This window comes from Cygnus atratus, chromosome 2 (genome assembly GCF_013377495.2).
Source record: "Cygnus atratus isolate AKBS03 ecotype Queensland, Australia chromosome 2, CAtr_DNAZoo_HiC_assembly, whole genome shotgun sequence".
Taxonomy (NCBI): domain Eukaryota; kingdom Metazoa; phylum Chordata; class Aves; order Anseriformes; family Anatidae; genus Cygnus; species Cygnus atratus.
Window position 1 is genome coordinate 136,955,888 of NC_066363.1, and position 19,117 is coordinate 136,975,004.

Below are 19,117 nucleotides of genomic sequence, written 5' to 3' on the forward strand. Positions count from 1 at the left end.
TCTGGTCTCTGCTTTGACTTTGGGAAAGCTGCAGCCTCTTCAGGCCTTCCACCCCTGCAGACAGGGATGCCTGTAGGACCCCAGATCCCGCACATTTGGCCCAACTGGATCCTTCCTCCCCTTGCTTCACTGCACTTCGCTTCCCCCCATCCAACCGTACTGAAATTGTTGCTTAGTTCGTTAGGTTGCGATCCAGCCACCTGTCAAGGAAGAGGATACACAGAACCGGGCCCTAAATATTTGCAACGGGCTTTGAAGGGGAAGGAATCTCTTAAACAATCCGCTCGTGTGCGACACCCACCAGGAGCAGACCGTTGAAAAGCTGGCAAGATTTCCGTGGTGAACGCAGCCTAAAAATCAATGACATGGTGTGTCTGGGAGGTGGACTGAGGACCAGCACGCGCGGGAGCTGGTGAGAGGTACGATCCTGGGACAGGGTCACAGGCAGCACGGCCATCTACCCTCTGGGGACAAGTGTCCTGCACCCCTCAGCACAGAGGTGCACCTTCATCTGGGAGAGGCTGGGAAGGTGGCAGCCTGCTTGTGCTAAATTAACTGCGTTTTACTGCATTAGCTGGCATTCCTGTGGTGACAGGAAGGCAACCGGAGCAGGGCCTGAAGGCGCTGGGATCTCACCACCACCCGAAGGCCGAAGCATGCAAGGCAAAGGGCAAGCAAGGTGAAGGACGTGGAGAAGCACTGACACCAGGGAGCCTCACCCCGCTGCTCCAGCTTCTCACCCCGCTTCTCCTGGGGGCTGTCCTGGCTTCCTCTGGGGCAGGGGCCTGGAAAAGGGATGGGCTTGGCTAGGCCAGCAGCGACCATTATGGGCACAGGGGCCACCCGAGCCAGGCTACAAGGCCCAGCCTGAGCTTTCTGAGTGTAAGGAGGAGTGACAGACGTCGCTTTCACATGTGTCTGGTGGACTTGCTTGCTGGTGGGATTGCGCTGGCAAAGGCGCCCGGCTCAGGCCGAGGCTCCTCAGCTCTGCAATGCCACCATTTTTCCCAGCTGAGAAACAGCATGGACTCGCCACAGCGAGACTTCTTGTTTTGGCTTCTTGGTGCTGTCAATTCCTGAAATATTCGGTTTGAAGGCACGGCTCCCGGATCCTCGTGACTGGGGGCGAATCGCAGCCCTCTGTCGCTCGCCACCCTCTCGCTCCTAAAACTTTCTGAGTCTCCTTGCTGAGGGAAAAAAGCCTGAAAAATAGGGGCAGAAAGCCAAGAGGGGACCCCAACACCGTGATTTTTAACCCCCGTCCTATTATTTCCCCCCCCCCCTCCCGACACCTGACGCTGCCTTCCAGGCTGACAGGGGAGGGCGGCAAGGGGCAGCGCGGCCGGATCCGGCGCTGCGAACACGCGGCAGCGGGCAGGTTTCCCTCGGAGAGAATACAAAAAAAAAAATAAAAATTAAATTAAATAATAAAATTAAACCGGAGGGAGGCTTTCCAGGTCCCGGCTTTCATACGGGGCCAGCCCCCGCTCGCTCGGGCCCGCGGCGCTGCTCATGTTTTCCACTTGGGGGGGAGGAGGGCGAGGGAGGGGAGGCCGGGGCGGGGGTGGAGGTTTGGGGAGGAGGGAGGGAAGGAGGGTGAGGGGGGGGGGGGGGGAGGAAAGTTGCTTGAATTTGCGAGAGCCGGTGGCGGCGCCTCCTCCTTCCACTGGCTGGGGGAGCTGCCAATCTGTGTTGTAATCCTGCAGGAATTTCTGCGGGGTTTAACTGGGAGCCGCGCCGCCGCCGCCGAGCACTCGGGGCGGAGGGCGGGCGGGGAAGAGGGAGGGAGGCAGGACGGAGGGAGGCAGCCGGAGTAGCAGCAGCAGCAGCGGCAGCACCTTCAGCACCCTCAGCAGCAGCAGCAGCCTCAGCAGCAGCCTCAGCCCCGGCTTTGGGCAGCTTTGTGCCGCCGGGCGGAGCGGAGGGGGCCGGAGGGCGGCAGCGGCTTTTTGGGCCCCGCGCCCCCCCCCTCCCACCCCAGCCCGGGCGCTGCCGAGCGGCCGCGGCCCCGCTTTTCTCCTTTGTGCCGGGCCCCGCGGGAATAATGCGGGGCGTGTGGCTAGCGCTAGCCCTCAGCTTCGTGGCCTGCGCCTCCGGGCAGCCGGTGAGTGAGCGGCGGGACGGGGGGGGACCCGGCGGGATGCGACGGGGTGGGACGGGACGGGATGGGGGTGGCCGCTGCCCAGCCCCGGCTGTGCCGCATGGGGCAGGGGTCTCGCCTTGGGGGGCGCCTGGTGCCGGCTGTCCCCCCCCTCCCCCCCCCCCCCCCCCCAAAACCTTTCCATCCCCAGCAGGAGAAGCGGGGAGCGCCCTGCTGCCTTCCAGCCAGCCTCACCCCCAAGTTTGCCGTCCACCTCCCCTCCCCAGCCCCGCTCAAAAAGGACACCAAAAATTGAAATTCTTACAAAATCACAAATTTATTCAGCCGTCACCGAATATAGGACCCCCCCAAACCCCCTGTCCCAGAGCCTGCGGCTGCCCCTTCCCGCAGATGCTGAGGAGGATTCAAGCATCCACAAGTGGCTCCGCTGACCGGGGAGCTCTGCTTAATGCAATTAATTCCCTTCTCGGGATTCCCACTTCCCAAAAAGCCGCTCTCCGTATAAGCGATCCCACCCGTCAGCTGCACGGAGCTGGAGAAGGCATTGGGAAAGGGTTTCAGTCTTCTCCATCGCTGCTTTGAGGCTGTCTGGAGGGAAGGGGGCACGCGAATGACACGGTTGCAGCGTTGGGGCAGATATTGAGAAATAATAACGTGGGGTTTCAGTATGAAATGAAAATACCACGACGATTTAATCCAATTAAAAGGAGCTGCTCCGCTGAACTAAATAATGTCACCGGCACCGATTCACTTCTGAAGTTGTCTGGCTGTTGGATAAATTAGCCCGGTCTCAGCTTTTGTGAAATTTGGCTCGTTATTAGTGATTTCTTAGGACACAATTGCAAAACCCTTTTCCTAAGGACTAATTAAAAATGAGTTGTGTACAGCACCGACTCCTGCTTCCGCTAAGCGTAACTGCGTTGCCCCTTGCTAATGAGGTACAATATATTTTAATTTTATAGAAACGCCGTTCTTACAAAGTTCTCTGATGGCGTAATAACTATTAAACTGCCGCAGCAATTAGTAAAGTATTACGTTTTATGTTCTTTTTGCCTTAGGATGAACAGGCTCCCGCAGCAGGAGGCGGGCTGTCGGGGTGTACCGGTGCGGGGCAAGGGGGAGCCTGGCCCTGGTGCAGCGCCCTCGCTGCTGCCAGAAAGTTGTGGAGAGATTGGAAAAATAAAGGGAAGCTAGGTTTGGTTTGGTTTTGTTCCCCCCCCACACTTGTGTTTTTTCTTTCGCTGTGTCTGGCAGTGGCTACGTGGTCCCTTAAGGCTGGATTTTGTAGAGCAGTCTCTGGGAAAACACGGATGCCAAATGTGTTGTCTGTGCAGAATGCTGTCCTGGTTGGAACAGGAGTTTTATACAGATGCTTAAAAAAACCTGCTAGCTCCTGGAGGACTGTCAAGTGGTTTTAGCTCCAAATTTCTTCCCCTTTGTTTGATTCTGTTGTTATTGTTGTTATTTTGGCAGGGCGATAAGCTAAAAATTTCTCCTTCCTGATGAAGTAAATGATGCAAGAGATTTTTTTTAGCAGGGGAGGGGAGGACAGCAGGAGATTCTCATCTCTGAAGCCACGAATTCCCTGCGTTTGCTTCCTGTAACCAACAAACCCTGCTGTTTACTGGGCTGGACCACATTGATGTCAGAATTGTGTTAGAAACGTACCGGAGATGCATCCTGCTGCTGAAGTGGGAACAGTGTGCCCGTGCGCCCTGGCGTGGGCTCTCACGCTGCAGATGTGCTCCAGTGTGCGAGGCAGACATTTGGGGATGGAGGGAGCCCATCCTGCTGTGCCCTGTGGCAAGCATCGCCCACAGCAAAGCTGGTGGATGGCAGCTGGGGTTTGCGGGATGGTTTGCTGGGCAAGGGGGACGTCAGGTTAGAGCGGAGTCTGGTAATGCCAGCAGCCGTGGAGGTGCTGTGGGGATTCACCCAGGCTTGGCTTGAATGGAAAAGGAAAAAAGTGCTTTTTAGGTACCTTAAAGTTTTCCTGGTTTGCTTTTAGGAGAGGGAGGGAGAGCGATGTAAAACTGCTGGATAGAGAAGGCAAACTCTGTAAGTGAGAGGTCCGGTGTGTCTCTTAAGAGCTTGGGTTCAGCCCTGATGATAGCAGGAGTCAGCGCTCGCTGATTTTAATAGCAACAGAGAGCAGCGCCAAGTATCTCGCTGTCCTTGTCAGTTCCCATTCTGCAGAAGCTGATAAACCTTTCCGCTTCTTCCTGCTCCACATCAGTGGGAGTAATGGTTTTCCAGAGCCTGCCTGGTGCTCTAATCCCCTCGGCGAGCCAAAGCTTTGCTGGCTGGCAGGCTGTTGTACGTACCGCACCGTACGGGTGCTGCTCTCGCAACCAGGAGGAGAGCCGCGGCTCTCCTCTTCCTTCGTGGTGTTTCTGGAGTCGGGGGGCTTTGCTTCACGCCAGCTCCCCCAGCAATGCACATGCAGGGTTGGTTTGCATGCATTCAGTGAAACAGAGCACTGCGGCATCGACATCAACTGTGTGGTCTTTCTCTTCCTCCTGCAAGCGTCTGAGCGCAGCTTTGTTGACATAAATGCAGTTATTGAGGGAGGATACCGGGGTAATATTTGGTATGTTTTTCAGAAATGTTTATGTTTCAGAAGCATGGTGCTGTAATTTGCCTGCGTTTGTTTCTAATGGTTGCTTTGCTTTTGAAATTCGGAGAATTGATACTGTGTCAGGGAGGAGGCATGTTTGTTTGTTTAGTTTTTGAAACATGCAGCTAGACTTTGGAGATAGCAGTTAGAGAGCTGCCGAGGAGATAGGTGGTGTTTCAGTTTTACGTGAGTGCCTTTCCTAAGCGTGTTAAATCTGCGTCGCCAACCGAGTTCCGAAGGAAGATTGGAAACTTTTTAGTCCCGATTCATTTCCACTCTTCCCCAGCTCACATGGGCTGCTTCTCACCGCAGAATTAGCGAAGACCTGCCCATTGCTCCGTGGTGTGGCAGCAGCCGGAGCCAGCCAGCGCTGTCCGACCGGCTGCTCCCCTCGCCCGGGCTGAGCACCGTGCCGTCACCTGCGGGAAATTTGGGAGAGCTCTGGCTTTCGCCTCCAGCCGCGGGTTTTGCCCTTGTGGTGCTGCAGCGAAGTCGCTGCTGGAAGCCTCCCCCTATCTGGATGTTCCCAGGAGCCACTTTCTGGGACTAGGTTTCCCTCCCAGGTTAGCTTATCTTTTAAAAATTAAAGAATAGATGTTTCCTGACCCGAGATCAAACACGGAGGCAGTTTCTCTTTTTAATATCTTAGCCCCGAGGTCTGCATTGGAGCCGACTTAATATTCAGGCCTACAGTGCAGAGATGTTTTCTCTGCATTTTTTTCTAGATCCCTATCGGGGAAGAAGATGAGAGCCTCGTCTTCAAGGGCGAGTCAGGACAAATACCTCCGAGTTTGAAGTCGGGTGCCGGGGTTGTGGTTCTTGGGCAGGTGAAGCCTCTGTGGTAGGTGTGCAGCAATTGCTGCAGCTAATGGGATAGAGATGGCGGACTCTGGCGAGCGAGCCACGAGCCTTGGGTTTATTTGAAGTTTTGATGGATCTAAGTTTCTGTGGTTGTAATCTTAAGCGCAATCTCTGGATGACCAGGTGAAGGCCTGATTGCTTGGCTACTGGAGGTCAAGGCCTGATTTCTTGGCCAGCAGAGGTGCAAGTTATGAAAAACCCCACTTCAAACACACAGCCGTGATCTACTGACTCTAGAGAGGATGGCGGAGAGCTATCTGCTGTCCTCATTGGGGGACATGGCCACATTCGGGCAGGGAGTCCTGGGCTTGGGGAAGAGCTCAATCCTATGTGCAGCAGCCGAGCTCCTAGAGGAGCAGCCAGTTGCTTGTAGAGCTCTCTGTTTGCCCTGCTCTTCATGGCCGATTGTCTTTATAAAACGTCAAGCAGAAGCATATGGGTGGCGTTTATTAATTGCATTATCTCCCCGAATTGACTTTTGCCGTTGACAGTTTAAACATTTTCCTTATGGCCAAGAGTTACAGGCTTTAGTGAGGCTCAGAGACTGAACAAAGGACTCTTGTCTACTTACGGAAAAGTACTCCTTTGTCATCTGAATAGATTTGACCGACCAGGATTTTTAACAGAAATGTTGTGTTTGAGAATGGAAAGCTTATTCTAGGCCCCATGTAAGACCCTGCTTGAATGTAAGTCATAAAGATGCCCTCTGTGTTGCTGCATTTGAGAGAGAATGCACAAGTAATGAGCAAGCAATTTGGTCCGCATTCAAGTTGCTTTACTTTCTGCCTTGCAGCAAGCATGAGAAAATTACTTTAGGCTCTTCTGCGAACAGATTCTTGTTTGGTTATCTTCGGTTCATGCTTACAAGATGATAATAAACTGCTATCTGTAATCTTTTCGGGACTAGTAATTTATTCATAGGTTACATGGCACTATTCGCTGATTTGGGAACAAGATTTCTTTTCCTCACGTTGAAATATAATTTGCAATCTCTTGAGTAAAGACTGCATTAGTGTTTGACCCTGTAATAATGACAGTTCTCCGTATGTATGTTGTTTTCTTGATTAGCTCAGCCCTGAGGGATGCTTTCAAAAGCATACTAGATACTTAGGCAGAAATACAAAATACATGTAATCCTCCAGCGTATTGGAAAACTGATTGCAGAAGGAGAAAAAAAGTGTTTAACAACCATTCGCAACAAGTACTTCTGCGTGGAACAAATGATTTTTGTCGATGCCTTAAGGAGGGGGGTTCATCTAAAGTGAAATAATGACTAATAGGGTGTTGAGGAATCTGCAGGACTTGGCCTTGTCTCTAGACAGGCTATTAGCGTGTCACACAAGCCGTGCTCAGCTAAAGCCTGAGCTGGACGCTCCATCTGAAATCACTATTTTTAGTTTATATATAAACAACTTCCTCAGAAATCTCTCTTATAAGCTAAATTGTTTTGTTCCAAAGGTGAATTGATTTTGGGGAAGTTCAAATAAAAACCTGCTTGGCTGTGTTTGAGTTGTGAGTGTGAAGATGAATACCTATTTTGTACTCTTATTAAAGGTAAGGAGACAAAGGGACTTGCAGAAGGTCAAACAGCCTGTGGAATATGCAGGAACCGAATCAAAAGTTCAGAAAGTACCACTGTGATTAACAACCAGCATGTATTGTCTGGATTTAAATATTATGTTGTCAGACGTGTTGTTCCTGCTTGATTAACCATAATATAGCATAATTTTCTCTAGAGGTGCTTCCACATTGATGGAGGTCACTTGTCACCTTTCAAAGCAGCGTGAAGTGGCCCCGTCCTTATTTTCTGAACAGTATTTCACAAGTGTGAATGTAAGTGGTCTCATGGAGCTGTGGGAAACACAGCTGAAGCAGTACGGCATGGGAGGTGAAGTACTTCTCAGGGAGTGGTTGGGTGCGTGACCGCTGTGGCCTCCAGACTAAGAATGTTTTGAGAGAAAAATCATAATCTGCTTGCTGCCACCGTGAACTGACAACCTAACTAGGTCTTTCATCTTTCCTATCTTCCCCGGGATCCTCTCTGGTGTGTTCATTGCCTGCCATTAGATAGCTCCGCAGAAGTAAGCTTTCCTCTTTCCCTGGGCTGAGCTGCATTAATCCCAGCTGTGCCCTGGTGGGTTTTGGTGACCCTGAGGTACCTGTGGGAACACCTGGCTGGCCACAACAGCTGGAGGACACAGCTGTGACCAGCTAAACCCCATGCACTCGGTCTCTCTTGGCTTTAAGAGCTGAGTCTTGTTTGCTTTTCATATGGGGTCTGCAGGGGAAGGCTGATACTGGTTTGGTGTACCTTACAGGAGAGGACAGCTGTCCAGAAGACAGATTCTTCCTTTGCTGGGTTAATTATCCTTGCTCACTCTGAATGTGGAGATCCCAGAATCAGTGTGTCACTTAAACTGATTACCGGGTGAAAGCCTGCACAAAGCCTTTCCTTTCAAATCACTTTCAAGTATTGTGCAGTTCCTCATTCACATATACAGTCACGGAGGTGTGACGTTGATGGTGTACTTATTATTTAAAATGAAAACCTTGCAAGGGAAGCAAAGCGGAAGGGTGAAGCTAGTTCAAAGTAATGGAAATGCACCATCACTGGGACATGCAAAAATCAAGCTTCCATTGAATTTAAATTTGTGGCATTGTATAAATAAAAATAGGTATGGCTTAGCCCTATAAATAGCAATAATTCCTGCAGCAAGGATGTGCATAAAGTAATATTGGTGAGAAACAGGATTCTGAGTTGTCTGGGTTGCAGAGCATCCCATCCCTATCCTGGCTGTGGGGCTGTGTCTCCTTCCAGCCAGGAGCTCATGGGTGCTCGATACTTGCACAAGCCACTGGTGGCAGTGCAAGCTTGGCTAATGTGGGAGTTTGTACAGCAAGGAGACGGAGTGTCCATGAACAGAATGTGTGAAACTGGTTATGTTAGCAACTGGCTTGTGTAAGTCTCATTGTGAGAAGGTGAGAACTTCTCAAGCACTGCTGGGGCAGCAGACAGTGTTAGAAGATTAATACCTTAGGATTATTAGTGACTTAAGCATCTGTAGCGTGTGGAACTCACTCTCTTTCTACATGGCAGAACAATAAAGATGACTAATAGTGGGGACAGAAATGAAAAGTTACCAAGGTGCCATATATACCTCCTAAATTCTTGTCTTGTGGTATGAAATGAAGCTTCTTGGAGGGTGTTTGAAATTAAGCGTGCGTAGAGGCTGTACTGCATGGAGCATTTAGCACTGAGTTCTCTGTAGGTGTTGCAATTCTATCTTGGAAGTTCTTTGAAACTTTGGGTGTGTGTATTTTATGTAGATCTTTATTCTACATAGGTCTCAATTCTACATATATCTTTTTACTTTGTGTACTTTTGTGTGTGTGTGTGTCTTCTTTTATGAAAGGCTGTATGCCTTTCAAGTGTCAGGAAAAGAAATACGCCGCAGAACACAAGAACTGACAGTTAAATAAACAGAACAAGGCCATGCTCAAAGTTTTCTCAGTAGTTCTCCTGGCCTGGAATCAGGCTGGGAAGAGCAGCTTCTCTGACCTTATTTGCCAGGAAAAAAGCCTTAAACACAAGGTGGTCTTTACGTATATTTTTCCTCTTGTTTCTTTACTTGTAATTTAATGCGACAGTTTTGCAACAGTTTTCCTCCCTAAATAGGATTTGATCCTCCATGGCACTAACAGGTGTTTTTGATTTTATTCTCCAGCAAAGCCTTCCCTCTGTCCTCAAAGCCTTGGTAAGGGGACAGGAATGTGTTTGTCACTGTGAAACATGAGTGAGTTGGAAAAAAATCTTTCTAAATAGGAGAAAAAAAAAGTGGAAATAATAGCAAGGGAGTCAATGCATAAACCCGTACCTGACCTGTCCTGGCTGGGAGATGGCACCAGCACTGTTGTGGCACCAGTGGTCTCCCAGCTCAGCCAAAATCACATATCCATGTCTCAGCTTGAATTGACTGAATTTGTCAGGCTTTCTTCATCTTTTCCTCCCTTTTGACCAAAACACTTTGCTGGATATGTCTGTCTGCTGTGTGAAAACATGGCTGCTTCCAGAAGTTTCCAGAGAGTTTGGCCGTGAGCGGGAGGTGGCTGAGGAAGGCCTGTGGCTAACCAGGAGGTTGTTTCTGCTCTTCTGTCACCAGCTGGGGTCCTCCTGATGGAGCATCTGTTGGGATGTGAAGGGGAGGGATATTAATAAGATAAATTGATATCATTTAACAGCTTTATCTCCAGCCTGTTGAATAACGTTTGGAAACCACACCGCGGCCTGATGGCCTGAATACGCAGGCCTTCAGGGTGAGGAAGGTGGGTCCCATGGGCACCGCTCAAAAACTGACGTGTTTCCTCAGGGTGCCCAGGTGCAGTAGTCACTGGACATCATAGAATCGTTAGGGTTGGAAAAGACCTTCAAGACCATCTGGTCCGACCATCCCCCTACCACCAATGTCACCCACTAAACCATGTCCCTAAGCGCCAGGCCCAACGTTTCCTTGAGCACCCCCAAAGGAGACAGGATGTTAGGGTCAACAGTGACTGAATGTGTCTCCGCTCGTGCTGTGTATCAGAAATGCTTTTCTTGCTGGTGGTGTTTAGTCCAAGCTGCCACGTTTAGTCAAAGAGCAGGGCCATGCTTGGGCACTACAAGGGGAGATCTCGATACCTTTGGTGGGACTCCAGGCTCTGTCCCAGGTAGCGTTTCTTCTGGGTTGGGGAGACACAGGTATGTCCTTGACACTGTGCTGAGCCTCAGTGGATGGGGAGAAATTCATAGCTGCTGAAAACACCAGAGCATCGGGTACTCTTAATAGTATTGCTGTGCTGGAAATGTCATTTCTTGTCTGTTTTGTTACTGTAGGGCATTAGAAAGGGGAAATGACCTTTCTTTCTTTTTGTTCCTGTTCTTACTGCGACTCAAAACCTTGAAAAGCATATTCTACCCTTGGCTGGCTTGGGGTTTTGTCATTTCACTAATGCTACTTTCCTGACCGTATCTCTCCCACTTAACCAAGAGTTAGTGACCTGGTATCTTGATGTAGGTCTCTTTAGGTGGATACCTGCAACTGGCCTTCTGCCTGGTGGCATAAATTGTCATAACACCAAAAGCCAGATAAACTTCACAGTGATGAAGGTTTTCTGAGACTTTTTTGAGAACTGTGTATCTTGTCTATGGGTTAAAGAAGTCTTTGAGCTTGTGAATATTTAGTAATACTACTGTGGTTGTGAGTCTATCACTTTAATTTTTGTTTTTCTCATCTTCTCAATGTGCACTGGAAGAATTAGGCAGCTTTGATAGGAATAGGTTTATGGTAGGATAAAAACTTTGTCTGGGGAAGAAATGTTTGTTTGTTTTTTCTACAATACAGTTACGAGTGTTTGTGATACTTCTTCACCGTGTACTTCTTGCTGTTTCATGTAAAATCTGAGGACCTTACTACTGATTTAAACATGTAAAGGAAGACTGTTTTCCCGGGAAGACTGAGAAAAATTCTTCTAATAAATACTGCCAGTCTCAACCAAAGTATGTGGGTTCCCTCTTCATGAAGATTGTGGCTGTATTGTGGTTGGAGCTGGCACAATTCCTGTGTAGTAGAGTAGCTCACATGGCATTTATGCATTTGTTTGTGATCAGAGATGAAGGCATCCTAAGAGAGGATTAGCAAGATTTCTATTTTTTTTTTCTCTGTGGCTTTCTGTAGGTGCACAGAAAAAGCTAATCTCTCCCTCTCTTGTTGTTTAATGCAGCTCATATAATTGGAAAACCTCCTTAGAAGGGTCTGGGGCAGACAGCTGTGCCAGCTGTGCAATTAGTAGTGTCACCTAATGGGAGTGGAGTGGAGTGGAAAGCAAAACAAGGAGCAATAGGATGCTTCTGTGCATCTTTACAATGTTCCCTACAGCCAAGCTTGCTACAGTGAACTCAGCTGTGAATTTGAAGAGCAGAAAAAAAGATTTTCTTACCACCAGTGTAGTTATACTGTTGGGCTCCACAAAGGGTGTATTTGACCCTAAAGTTACTGCTCTGGCTATATAGCACTCTTTTTACTTCCTGAAGCATGCAGTCTTTGGGTTTGGGCATCGTTGTAGATAATTTGCAGATTAGTTTATTAATGAAAGTTTACCTGACTGGTAGTGAGCGTGCTCTGTTGGCTGTTCTTTAGAGGGTGAACAGTAAAGTTGAGTTGTATGATTACCTGATTTATATTTCCAGGGCCAGTTTTTTGGTCTTTGCCTTCCCAGCTTGGCTACTGGAGAATGCTGTATTTGGGGGTAGCTCTGAACTCCTTAAGGGCAGGAGATGACACTGAGCTTGGTGTGTGGATCTCCAGCTTGGTGCTTCCATTGTTCATTACTGTGATGCTAATCACCTAGCCATGCATGCATATTCAGGGAGTGTTTAGTTAAGGGTGCGTGTGGGGAAATCCTAATTCCCCAAACTGTGCGGAGTTACGTGGTCGTCATATTTGAAATGTGTGACCAATGGTTACAAAGGATGTTTTTTGTAAATGCTGTTGATCTGGTGGCATATGTCAGGGACTGGAAAATGTAGGCTATTTATAATTATCCACAGGTGGAGAGAGAGGCAGCACTGCACAGTACTAGTAATAATTATCAGCAGTGTAGAAAGTTCATCTCTTAAGCCATTGGTTCTAACACACTAAAAAGTATCTGATCTGGAATCTGGCACAGCCTTCAAATGGAGCCGTTCAAAGGAGTCCTGACCTAATTTTGCTAAGGAAGTGTGCAAGCCTTCCTCGTTCTGCTAATTTCTTGCAGAAGGTTTCAATGATAGTCTTCCTACCCTACATGTGCATGTATTTTACTGCAGAGCATTTTGAATAAAAGCAGCCATTACCAGCCAGGTGGTAAATATAGCATGCAGCTTAGCAGAAATGACCTTCAATTAAGCAGAGGCGGTCCCTTCTCCTGCGCCGTGCAGTTGTCAATTACTTTTTTTTTTAAGACTATTTTTGCCGTGTCTTTTTGTGAATAATTGCAAAGCCAGAAGCACAGTGCTGGCTCTGTGTGTAAGAGCAGACTTCGTGCTTATGCTGAACTCCTCTTCCAGTGAACACCTCAAAAATTTGGAGTGTCTAACAAATAGAAGTTTGCTTTCTTTTCCAGGGAAATACATCATTAATTATGAAACATTGTCCACTGAGCTATGTAAATTTTTCTGTTAAAGGATATAGCACAAATTCTTTGACTTTCCTTGGGATAAATCAAAGCAGAAGTGATGACGTTATATCTTAATGGGCTTTCATCTTCAAAAGAAAACTGGGGGGGGAGGGAAATCTATTTTTCAACAGTGGTACAACACCACATACTGCAATAGAGCTCAGGTTTTCCTTGTTATTGGCTGTGTAGGTGTAGGCTGTTTTTATCATAAGATAAAAACAAACAAAGCAACCTGAACCGAGGGCTTTTAAATTGTCTCACCTGTCACTCACACGTTTTCTCATGCCATTATCACTGCAGTGTTGTTGTAAGACTACTGGTTTCCTACCAGAAACACAGCCTTTTGTTCAGTATGGTTATTTGACTCGTGGTAATGGTATGTCTGAGCAACACTGCTCAGAACACAGTAACTGTAGTGCGCTTAATTGTAATTTGTGTCTTAAGTTCCTTATTTACTCTTTTCCTCTACAATCTCTTGTGCTTCCAGCCTCATTAGACTGATTTATTTATTTATTTATTTCCTCCCTGCTGCTTTCGCACTGTCAAGCAAGCCAGGTAACTGCTAGTATTGGCACTGCTCTCTGGTCTCATGTTGCAAGCACAGGATCCAAGAGCAGAAAACGAGGTAAATGAAAAGTTGGGTCTGCTCTGGTCGTTCGCCCTCCGCCGGGAATCCTTCTGCTGGCTCGGCTGAGGGTGGCTGCTGGTGATAAAGGGGGAGCAAGGAGGGGACAGGGGATGACAGAGGCCCCTGTGGGGAGCGATTCGGAGCGGCTGGTACATCCTGGCCAGACCGTAATGCAAGGAAAAGCTGGAGGTGGCTGGTGTGGGGCGGAGGAGTCGCTGTGCTGCTCCACCTCTGGCCAGCCAGCTGTGTCTGGCAGCACGCGAGTCAAGCATTTAAGCAGACGTGGATGATTTGAGCACCGTATCCCTCATCCCCTCTGCTTTTTGGAAAGCGAGCGTGTGGAGCCAAACGTTGTGCATGGCGGTCCTCGCTGCCTTTGGGTTCTCTTGGAAGCTGGGTTGTGCTCCAGCGGGCACGGGGCAGGACGGGGTGGCAGGCGCAGCGAGCCCGTGCTCTTCTGGGACCTCAGCATCCCTGTGTGCAAGCGCCTTGGCTTTTGAAGCCATCGGTAACCGCCCGCCCAAACAGCGGGGAGCCCGCAGGAGCTGGGATTAGTTTGAGAAGTGTCCGGTTACGAGGGGGCTCTAATCAAGGTGACAGCTGCTTTCCCCATGCTGCATTGAAACAAAATCTCCCAAACCCTGAGACAAAGCCTCACCAAAGACGTTAACCTCAGCGCTCTTACTCTTTCCACAAGTTGCTGGATCACTTAGCGCCGTTCACTAATGAAATACTGGAGGGGTAATCTCTTTCCGTGGATGCCAGAGGGGAAAACCGAGCATCGCTATCCCTGGGCCGCGTACACGTGCTCTTTTTACGCTTGCCCTGAAGTATTTATGCCAGAGTTTCCTAATCATGGGGTTCTTCTCCCAGCATCACAAAACATAAATCCTGCGTTGCTTGGCATGCCAACCTATTATTTTAAATAAGTATCTAGGCCTGCCCTTAAGTAACCATTTCTTTCTTTGGCTACTTAAGCTGCCACACTTTATCAGCAATCCAGGGGTGAAGAATGGGAGGTGCTACCTGAAATAGCATTGGTGTGCTGCTGCTGGGGAGAAGTGTGTTCAAGGAACGGACTGTAAGAGCCCTCCCATGGCTCTATTTATACCTCCCATCTAATAATACCTACCTTTTTTTTTTTTTTTTAAAGTCTCCTGTGGGTATCTTACCCACAGGAAAAAACAAAAATACCTTCCCAGGTTTTGGGGTCAGTTTGTTTCCAGTTATGAAGGGCAAGCTTGTGGGGAAGAGCTTTATGCGAAAGAGTGAAATAAATGAAGACCATCACAAATTACTGGTTTGGGGTTGTGACTAAAGTTTTAGGAGTCATCCTCTGATACAGAGCCTTTCTTAGCAGGTTCCTCCTCAAAGAAAACTAGTCCTGGGCTTTATTTTTTTGGGGGGGGCGGGGTGGTGGTGGTGCTAGAGCAGTAAGGTAGATTTCCTTCAAGGCAAAGGGCTATCTTCCCAGGTCTGCCTCTCCAGAGGCTCTGTCACAACAGTATCAGAAAATGGGAGGTTGAACTGGGAAGCTGGAGTCTGCAAAGGCAGCAAGGGTGAGAGATTTAAAAATCATGGAAGACAAGGCCAAAGCTGATCTGATTGCTGAGCCTCACTGCGCAGAGATGTAACTTCACCTGTTGCAAGCCACCTGCCCCATCCCCTTTCCCCTTTCTGGTTAGGATAGGCAAGAACAAGGAGCAAAAGGACTCGGGGGGGTGGGGGGGGGAGAATCAACTTGAAACTTGACTCACAGGGGCGTGATACACATTTAAGAGGTGGTCCAACAGTAACTTGAAAGCCTGAGGAAGGTGGAGCTGGCAGATGGGGGCGGGCGGGCAGGTCCCAGCTGCAGGGCTGTGCAGGAGGCCCCGGCCCCACCACCAGCGCCCTCTGCATGGCTGCCCCATTCCCCTGGCCTCCAGCCGTGACTGAAAACCTCGCCTTTCCCTGGCCACAGAGCCTTCTGCAGCCAGCGTATGGAAAAGCACATCTGTATCACTTCATTTGTGGTCAGCAATGTGAAATGTTTCCAGAGCTGAGAGTACGCGCTGAGCAGTGCTGATAGGTCCCAAAGAAATGGGACGAGAGTTAAGGTACTGGTACATGAGCTTTGTATTTCCCAGCTGTCAGCTGTTTGGTTATTTCGAAGCATTTGCTTTATCCTTTTATTGTTCCTAAGTTGCGCCTAGCTTGGACCTGCTGTGTGGAGACCATGTTGGAAGACGCGCTTGTTGAAGCGAAGAAACCGCTCAGCAGTGAGGAAGCATGAACAACTGACTAAGAGCTTTTCTGCCTCATGATTTTTATTCCGCCAGTGTCTGGAGAAATAGGTAACCCCATAACAAGTATCCCTGGAGCAGAAGACTAAGTGGTGTAGGCCACAACAGCCATGGTTGCATCCAGGCTTTGATAGTGGGACTGCTTAGGCCGAACTCTGCCAGTGGGGACAGATGGGGTGTGCCAAGTGCCTGCTCCTGCAGCAGACGTCGCACACGTTTCCTCTTTAAAAATTCCCGTTTTTGTTTATTTTTATTTATTTATTTATTTTCCTTACAACACAAGTAGCTGCTGGAACAGTAAGGCAGACCTCTCACTTGAGGTGACAGCTTCCTCCAAGGGAACAGGAACAAACACCAGGAAAATTGAAGGGAGAGGCATTCATACAAGAATTTTTCAGGGCTGTTTTGTTTTCTTTTTCCATATGTATTTTTAATCCTCTCATGCTGGCGGTGGAAGAGGCATCAGAAGGCAGCGCGTTCATTAGGTGTGGTGTGGGACTTGTGAAGCCTGACCAAAATGAATACGCTTTGCTGGGTGGTCATTGAGTACGTGCTCTGGAAATAACTCCTTCATTTTCTCTTGAGGTTTGGGAGATGAAGGGGGACTTTCATTCAGCCTTCCTACTTATTTAAAATAATATGTTGGCATGCCAAGCAGCTCAGGATTTATTTTTTCTGATGCTGGGAGAAGAACCCCGTGATTAGGAAACTCTGGTGGTTTGTGAATCCCAGTCTGTTTTCTTGTATTTTAGATGCTTGTGTTTGTTGTATGGTAAGGTGTGCACAAAAGTAAAAGAAAGTGTATTTTGGGGAAGGTTGTGCGATGGGTGATGTTTTCTGAAAGAACAGTGTGTCTCTTCTGGCAGCATCATGGTCAAACAAGTAAATATGTATTTTGGTAAGGAGCCCAATTTTGAAAACATCCATGGATCTGTCCCTTCATACACTCCTTAGCGTGCTTGTAATTACAGCCAGTCTCTGAAAATACCACAGACATCACGTCAAGTATTCTTGTAATTTTTTTCATATTTCATGAACTTAAAATTATTTTTTTTAGTTGTGTGATAAAGGTCTGGATTGCTCCACTGTAAATACACTGTGTTTCTAGTATAATGAGCACAAGTTAGGGATGAAGTAGCCCAGAACTCCGGTGGTGGTTTCTTGGCACTTTCTATGGAAGAAAATGTAGCTGAGTGCTGACTTCTGTTTATTTGTGACCTCAGCTGAAACTGTTGCTAACAGAATTTATTTGGGCATTTGTATTTTCAGCGCAGATGGATCTGTCCTGAGCTAACAAACAAACAAAAATAACCCTAACCATTTCCCTGATGAGAATTTAGGAGATGGGAGTACTGCTGTATTGCTGCTGCTGATCTCCTGTGGGTATGGAGGGCATTGAGGAAGTCAGGCTGTGAGACACAGGGAGAGAGGAGAGCCACAGCATGACTTCATGTGCTGAAAATCTTTCATCTGGTGACTGCTCACAACCAAGTGGTATCACTCCAGGAAAGTTACTCACGTGTTGGAAGTGGCTGCAGCAATGGACAGGAGAGAGGCAGCTTTCCCTGGAAGGATGGAAAAAATGAAGAAAAACTGCTGTAACCATAACTTTTGATTCCTTCTACTTCTGTTTTTATTCTTTTCTTGTTGTTGTTGTTGTCTTTTGGTACATGGAGGGCGTTGGTGCAATCAGTCCCGTGCTGTGCTCTGTCCAGGGGCCACGCAAAGCACTGATGAGGAGCAAGCAGGTACCCAGCACCCTAGGGTACCCTGGGCATGTGTGGGAGCTGGAGGTGAAGGAATTGCCTCCTCTTACCCAAACCCGAGCTGCTCACCTCCTCTGAAATGATGCTTGGTCTGGGGAGCATGGCATTGTTGCAAGTAATCTCGTGAAAGATGAGTGAGAAGGCAGCGGTGGATTTATCGGCGGCGCTCGGGGAAGTGGAGGTGTGTCTGCTGCCGCGGCTGCTCTTGAGAAAGCAGAGGGCCACCTTCTCTAGGAGAACTGGGGCAGGGTGGTAGGTCATAGCAGGCTGTTTGTGGAGGAAATAAACCAGAAATACCACTTGGAGTATCTGAACTCATGTGGAAATACATAGATAAGGCTGCTCTGTCAATACTTCAGCACAATGGAAGAGATCTCTAGCTCTTACAGGAACAACAACAAATAAGTTACTGCCTTGTTAAGCTCACGTATGCTTCTAGTAAAGTACCTGTATTTTATCAGAGTGTCTTTGGAAATCTATGTGATTCAAGCCTTTCAGTATATGAATTAGCCAAGTTTAAGGCAACGCATCACAGTGCATATGGTTATAATGCTCCTGCTTATATGATGAAAATTAGGTAATATTTTATAATTTTACGAGCTATTAAAACTTATTTAGCTTTCACCTAATAAATATTTATTAGCTGCTAAATATCAGTCATTAATGCCTGATAAACGAGGTTCTCCAGGAGGCAGCTTCAGCTAGGAAGGCATCTCTCCCCTTCCTTCCCTGCACAGCTCTGCATTAAGCAAGGTCCTTCCCACCTGCTGCTTTTTGCCTGAGGTTGGAATTTCCCCTTTTCAGTGCTCGTCACTGAGCCTGGATGGAGATACAGGGATCTTGCACTCTCCCAGCACTCAGAAAGGGGGTATTTCTTTGGGAGAAATCCTCTTAGAGGTGTGAATTCATTTGCTGCGCAGGGAGGATTGAAATGGAACATCTATTCAAGCTGCGCTGTGATTTTCTTCGCTGGAGTTCAGATGGATATTATGCATGTCACAGGGCTCAGTTCCCGAACACATTTTTTACTCGTTGAAGTCTGCTTTTAAATGTCAATATACTCACCTCTTAAGTTTAAGCATCCAGAATTGACAGGTATTTTTTCAGAACTAGACTTTGTGGAGGGGAAAGGAGGAAGGCAGTATTAAAATAAAGCTCAGTGGGACTGCTGGTTTAGCTTTAGCATCAGTGGATGACAAGCTTGGGAGTACTACAGATGCCATTTTCCAGGACAGCGTGGGCCGTGCAAATATGTGTAGAGTTCTTGGTTGCTTTTGGGGTGGGCAGGATTTTCTACAGAGCAAGAAAACAGTAATTCAGCCATGTGCATTATGGCTGTTTGATTGGAAGGGCAAAACTCCATTTATATACGGAAGCATCTTACGTTACAAGGGAAAAAGGCAGGACAATGGGAAGCTTAAAAAAAAAAAAAAAGGCCAGAATGGTGCTGTTTTGTTTGTTAAGAAACAGCAAACGAGGTAACGACTTACCAAATGAAAAGATTCACCTCAAAGTCTAACTGGTTATGCTGTGCGTGGTCAGTTATGGTCTAGCAATCTAACCTCCAGCTACAGCTTGGGGTGTGCTGCTGGGTCTTTAAAAAAGAAATGGTTGTTCAGTGGTGTTTTGCCGATGCATTAGGTGGTGGTTTGCTGCGGAATTGCC

The 19,117-nt window shown here is 47.9% G+C and overlaps 1 protein-coding gene across 1 annotated transcript in view; it reads left to right on the forward strand.

Moving 5' to 3' along the window:
• The first annotated feature begins 1,662 nt into the window (after positions 1-1,662).
• The window catches only part of SDC2 (syndecan 2), a 59,405-nt gene continuing 41,950 nt past the window's right edge, over positions 1,663-19,117 (forward strand). Inside the window, exon 1 of the mRNA XM_035546168.2 lies at positions 1,663-2,104. Within this exon, the coding sequence (XP_035402061.1) occupies positions 2,045-2,104 (60 nt within the window). The 5' untranslated portion in view covers positions 1,663-2,044. The remainder of the gene's footprint in view (positions 2,105-19,117) is intronic.